Here is a 6,721-nt window from a genome sequence, read left to right as displayed (position 1 = left end):
TCTAGGATGCAAGTTTGATTTCTCAACTTGTAGAGAAATTTAGGACTTATTAATTTTTTGTAAAATCACTATTATTGATCTGTAAGACTGATATTATCTTTTCTAGTGATATTTAGCCCTAAGGTACCCGCACGAGTATTCTTTACTCGTGCATAATTATTTGCTTGTGTTATTAATTTACGTTTATGTTTTTGCTGCACTATGTTGTCTTTGGTATTGTAACACCAAGTACAACACTTACTGTTTTACATGAAAAACTACGTATATCGCGAATTTCACGTGGCATCAGAGCCACCACTTGACTTTACTAAGTGAGTTCCTGGTTATTGTTGCAGGTTTGCTATGGATACTCCGTACACCAATGTTGCAATTCTTACCACCAATTTTTTATGGGACAAATTACGGCCCGTGGAAATTGAAGATGAGCATATACATTCAATCTATTGATTACAAGGCTTGACAACGTGTTCTTGATGGTTGGACACTACCAATGAGAGATGAAGAAGGAGGTGGACCCAAACCAAGAGAACAATGGATGTCAGATGAAATTTCAGCTGCTAATTTTAATGCTAAAGCTATTAATGTTATTTTTACCTATGTTGACATGAATATGTTTAATCTGATTTGTACTTTTGTCTCTGCTCAAGATGCTTGGGACAAACTTCAGACCCAATGTGAAGGCTCGACAAGTGTCAAGAAGAAAAGGATACGTCTCATAAATTCAAAATTTGAGAGAATGAGAATAGAGGAAAATGAGACAATTATGCAATATAATGCTAGATTGAAGAGCCTTGCAAATGAAGCATCTGTTCTTGGTTATCCTTTCTCTAATGAAATACTTGTGAGCAAAGTGCTTTGTACTCTTCCAAAGAGGTTCAACATGAAGGTATGTGCAATAGATGAATCTAAAGATAGATATATAATGGGATTGGATGAGTTGATAAGCTTTCTTCGCAACTATGAGATGGATATGGAAGTACAAGATGATCATAAAGGTAATTCCATTGCTTTTAAAGTATCTAAGGATTCTTACACTGAATTTTCTGAAGTGAAGCATGAAGTGAGAAAATATAATCTGGAATATGATTCTATAGCTTTGATCACAAAAAAAAACTAATGATTATCTTAAGGTGATGAAAGAAAAGAAGAAAAGTGAAAAAGGTGCACAACCTTCGAAGTTTCCTATTCTACCTACTTCAGAAAAACCTCAAAAACCAGCAACTACTCGAGGACCTCATCCAAAGTATGAGAGTAAGAATCAGTCCTCCAGTAAGAATTTTGATAATATTCAATGCAGGGAATGTCGTGGATATGTACATTATGTGCATGAGTGTGTCAATCGTCTTCGAAAAAGTATGAATGTATATGTGAGGACCTCGGTTCTAATCATTTAATCTCGAATAAATCTATCTATAATCATACAAGAGCCAAGATTTAAATGAATAATAATAATAAAAAAAAAATTTCCTATGAACATTGTCTCGCAAACGCCCGCTCGAGCGAGCAAAACCCTGTCCGACATCCTGCAGATCTCTTGCTCGAGCGGTAAAAAACTTTTGCTCGAGCAAGCAAAGTTCTGTCTCAAAATTAAGAGAACCATCGCTTGAGCGATAATAAACCTCCGCTCGAGCAAGACCTGCTCTGAACCAAAAATATGGAATTTCTATAATTCTCATCCTTTGATACAACACCAACTAAACATGAATAAATATCACCAATCAACATGATACAAGACATAAAGGTCTTGAATTTTTCAACATCAAAAATATAGAACATGCATTGATTCGAGTCTAGTTCAACAACATAAAACATATCAAGTTCGAAAAGCTAAGACCCAATTTGGTATGGTGGATTAGGTCCGGATAAAATAATTAGTCAAGCGTTTGTCTGGTTTACAACATAAATGCTGATAACAACGGGCCCAGGAAATATGCACTGTTCAACCGTGAAAAAGGGAGAAAAGAATCCCCATTTCAACAGGGTATTATCTGCCCATCTTCAACAATGTATGGGACAACGTTGTTAATGGACAAAAGTGCTCTTTGCCGAAGACCCAACATTTTTCACTCTCTTTTTCAGATTTCTGCACATCTGTAGCTATGGGAGTTCTTCCCCAATCATATTTACAACCTTTGTGTTCGAGTTGCTCTCTGTAGTCTTTCTTATTTCTTATTCAGCTAATTTTTAAAATTGAATTCTCATCTTCTGACATTTTTTTTGTATCGAACGTATATTAATTATTTATTTTTTGTTTCTTCACTTTTTTTTTAATACATAGAAGTAAGTAATCAATACCAAATGGACGAGGATCTTTTCTGAAATTGGAAATAGTTTTCCAGTGCACAAAGATCTGAACTGCAAAGAAATTGGTTCAAATTATATGCACGTGGAGGTGAACACTGACTGAATAGTTAAACAGAAAAAATAATTTCTGGTGCCATAAAATTACCTTGATCTTCGACAGATCTGATGCGCAACTATTTAGTCCAAGCAACTTGATTGTAGATTGGAAGAGGAAATCTCAGAACAAGGAAATGCCAGAATGGAGACTGAACAACGATAGGTTTGTTGTATTGGACCGTAAATTATGTAACACCTAGGGGTAATTTTGTCCAATCAAAATTAGTCCAATTTGTAATCCCGAAAATAAAAAACCAACCAAACACAAGTCATTTGCATCTCATGTACAATAAATCCTTACATGAAACATAATAATCCAAGATTTTATCTGTACATTATTAATCTCATCATCTGTACCAAGCGCACCCTAAAACAACTTCTAAACCAAGTCCTCACTCTATCATCCCATCCCATCTAGCCATGTGATCTTTGACTCGGTCCTGTCCCACCTGTTGCCAAGCACACATACAAAGACAAGATAACAGCCGGATAAATCCGGTGAGAATACAATTCTCAGTAAAAGAGACATAACATATAATTCAAGTAATATATCAAATTATGATATACATAACAACAAGACAAGCAATTCAAGTAGTATATCAACAACTCAATTTGAAATGCAATAAAATGCAACGCATGTCTTTAAAACAAGATTATCGACTTGGATAATCAAAGAATCTGGTTTTTTCTTTTGGGATCCCGAGGTCAAGATATCACAACAACTCACCGACTCTCCCGATCAAGGTGAATGATAAATATCTCAATCCTCTAGACTTTGGAAGAACTATAAGGAGCCTCGGGCTAATGGAGTAGCTCGAAGACCAATGCCACTCGATTATAATCCCCAAAACGTGTAATTAAGACTTGAGCGACTTGGCACTTTTAAATCAATTGTTATGGCTCGGTATGAATGCAAATGAAATCGTAATAAATTCAAGTAATTGAACTCAATGCATTTAATCAATCATAACAGGTAATCGTGCATGTATGTGATTTAGGGACTCGAGAATCAGTCTAAACTCGAGTATTTTTCCTTTTTCGATTCGATTTCGTCTATTACATTTTTCCACGATTCGATGTAGCTGAAATCTGGACAAGCTACAAAAACAAGAATTCCCAATCAAAATTCCATTCAATCATAATTCAACGATTAAGGTAAAATCGTTACCAATTCTCGATCAATTCTTCGACGATTCCAATTCTGCGAAATTTTAACTCAATCTTCTTTAGTAAAATCTGTACAGAGATAAAAAGAACTCAATAACAACAAATCAACCCCAAATCAAATCCAAAATTCAATCAAACTCCCCAAATTCTGAAAATTCAAATCGGCGACATAAAGACTATAATTCTACTAACCGAAAAACCATAGACAGCAATATATCGATCCAATACAACTTCTAACACCAATAATACATCAAAAAAATTCAAAATCCAACAACATCTTAAACCCCATTTTCGAATTTAGCCTATAAAATCATAACAAATCCGAACGACGTTCTTTTTCCGATCCGACTTCGAATATACGATCTATGCTAGCTCGAGAACAACATATCTGAAAATCATCAAATTCTAACAACCCCTCAAAATCGAGACATGATGAAACGTAAGAAAACTTATGGTAGAACGGAGCTCTCGCGGTCGTGATCGCGAATATACCTTCAGATTGAAATTCTAACGGACGGATCGAGCAGAAACTGAAATCTGAAAGCTTGGAGAAGCTTTAATGGAGGGAATCAGATTGGAGGCATGAAGGAGAAGGATAAAATGAGGAAGAAGAAGTCAAAGAGGCTATAAATATCTATTAAAGTCAAGATTTGCATTTTAGTCCCTGAATTCTTTGAAAATTGCAATTCGGTCCCTAATTAACTATCACTTCAACACTCAAATTTCATAATCTCTTATTGTCAATCTTAATCTCCTAAAATCTTGGTTAAGATAATTTTGGGGCGTTACAGTATCCCTGGGTGTGAGGATTCTGAGGAAGAACAAGAAAAAAATGAACAGGTAGATCTTATTTCTTTTACTGTTTTGCTGGAAAGTAAGAAAAATTTTCAGGTAAATCATAAGGTGATGGATCCGGTGTTGCAACACCTGGGCGCAACACAGTTCAAAATTATGTATGTTTTGTGGCTTCTAATGCTGATGATTTCAGTAATCATGAAGAACAGGTAGCTAAAATGTCTACTATGGAAGGCGTCCAGAAAATTTATGAGGAGTTGTATTCTGATTGGATTAAAAGAAACAAGATAAATACAACTCTTTCTAAAGACAATGTTGAATTGAAAGCTGTTGTGGCTAGGCTGAAAGTTCTCATGAGCAAGAAAGACATGGAATTGGGATTGGTGAACAGTGAACTTGAAAAAGCAAAAACAACTCTTGCCAGATATAATTCGAGTTCAACCAAACTTGACTCTATTATGACTATGGGTAAAGATGATAAGTTTGGAATTGGTTTAAAGACATTGTGTTTGATATTGGTGAATCATCTAAGTCACTAGTGTTTGTGAAGGAAGGTAATAAATCTTTGAGCCATCCTTCAGTTGTTGCCCAAGGTAAGAAACCTATGCATGAGAAGAATGTTTATGTCCCAAAGCCAAAAAAATAGAAGCGTCCTTTTGTTTGACATTACTGTCTCAAACCTGGTCACATCAGGCCATTTTGTCGTAAGCTCAAAAAGGACTATCTTTTGTGGGAGTCTAAGAAGGTGTTGCCCCCCATGTTGCACAACACCAAGCGCAACACTGACAAAAAAGGACCCATTGTGAAGAAAATTTGGGTACAAAAATCTGATGTTAAGTGTTTTTTTATTTATACTTCCTTGAAATCTAACACTGCAGAAAACTGTTACTTTGATAGTGGAAGCTCTCGGCACATGACAGGTTTGAAAGAACACCTCACAGACTACGTTGAAAAAGAAGGCGGTAGAATGACCTATGGAGGTGGTGCAAAAGGAAGAATTGTTGGCAAGGGAACACTCAATGTGGAAGGATTTCCAAAGCTTCACAACGTGCTGCATGTTGAAGGACTTAATGCGAATTTAATTTTGATTAGTCAACTGTAAAAGATCAGCAGACAACTATTACCATCTCGATGAGGAATTGACGTGTAGACACTCAAAATTTGATGATTTTTGTATATGTCACCAAAAGCTTGGTCATGTGAATTTTAAGACTTTAAAGAATTTGAGTAAGTTTGAGGCTGTCAGAGGACTTCCAAATCTAAAGTCTGGTGTTTCATACATCTGTGGTGCATGCCAAAAATATCTCAAAGGAAAAACTGCTGAAGATGATATTGATGGCTTGCTGGAAATTCCTCTCGAAGAACACAGTGTTGTCCCGGATGTTACAACACCAAGCACAACACTGGTTCCACCAGAAACTGAACATCAGGATAATTGTCAAAGTGATGAGGAAATTGTGGTCACTGAAAAGGACATTCCAAGTAAGATACAGAAAAATCATCCTCCATCACAGATCATAGAAGATGTTCATGGAACTAGGAAAACCCGAGCTAAGGATAAAGTGGACTAACACAAGATGTTTGGGTTAGTATGCATGAGTTCTGTATACTCACGGGTAATGCATTCTTGTTTTGTTTCGAATATTGAACCTAAGAATGTTAATGATGCTTTGAAAGATGAATTTTGGGTAAATTCCATGCATGAAGAACTTGAGAAATTTTTCCAAAATGTTGTGTGGTCTTTAGTTCCACCACCTGATCATGGGAATGTCATTGGTAGAAAATGTATTTTCAAAAACAAAACTGATGAATCAAAAAACATCATTAGGAATAAAGCAAGTTTGGTTTCTCAAGGGTATACACAGGTTGATGGAGTTGATTTTGATGAGACCTTCGCTCATATTGCCCGCATTGAGCCAGTCTGACTATTTCTAGCTATTTTATGTCATATGGGTATAGAACTTTACCAAATGGATGTGAAATGTACGTTTTTGAATGATATTTTAAGTGAGGAAGTGTATGTAAAGCCACCCCAAAGGCTTTGAGGATCCACGCTGCTTGGATCATGTGTACAATTTGAAGAAGAAACTTTACGGTTTGAAGCAAGCTCCACGAGAATGGTATGATAGGTTGACCGAATATTTGCTAAAATTTGGCTTCAAACGGGGTGAGGTTGACAAAACTCTTTTTATTCAAAAGTCCAAATGTGAAATTCTTATTTGCCAAGTTTATGTGGATGATATAATCTTTGGTGCTTCTTATCAAAAGCAAGTTGATAATTTTGTTGAATGCATGTCTTCTAATTTTGAAATGAGCATGGTAGGTGAGTTAAGTATTTTTCTTGGATTGCAAGTTAAAC

At 35.8% G+C, this 6,721-nt stretch overlaps 1 protein-coding gene across 1 annotated transcript; it reads left to right on the top strand.

Annotated features, from left to right (window-relative positions):
• The first annotated feature begins 490 nt into the window (after positions 1-490).
• Positions 491-5,933, top strand: LOC140888100 (uncharacterized). Its single transcript, XM_073295780.1, has 7 exons — positions 491-1,060; positions 1,131-1,361; positions 4,339-4,458; positions 4,572-4,752; positions 4,863-4,955; positions 5,241-5,419; positions 5,553-5,933. Exons 1-7 carry the CDS (start codon positions 491-493, stop codon positions 5,931-5,933), a joined length of 1,755 nt encoding a protein of 584 aa, XP_073151881.1.
• Positions 5,934-6,721: the final 788 nt, after the last annotated feature.

This window comes from Henckelia pumila, chromosome 3 (assembly GCF_033568475.1).
Source record: "Henckelia pumila isolate YLH828 chromosome 3, ASM3356847v2, whole genome shotgun sequence".
Classification (NCBI taxonomy): Eukaryota; Viridiplantae; Streptophyta; class Magnoliopsida; order Lamiales; family Gesneriaceae; genus Henckelia; species Henckelia pumila.
This window is presented reverse-complemented; position numbering and strand designations above follow the sequence as displayed.

Bases quoted from the DNA above. Each gene is read 5' to 3' on its own strand.
- LOC140888100 (XM_073295780.1), top strand. From the start codon at position 491: ATGAGAGATGAAGAAGGAGGTGGACCCAAACCAAGAGAACAATGGATG. The intron at 4,753-4,862 runs GTGAACTTGAAA...ATTGGTTTAAAG, and splicing joins GGAATTGGGATTGGTGAACA to ACATTGTGTTTGATATTGGT. The intron at 4,956-5,240 runs GTAAGAAACCTA...CTAACACTGCAG, and splicing joins TCCTTCAGTTGTTGCCCAAG to AAAACTGTTACTTTGATAGT.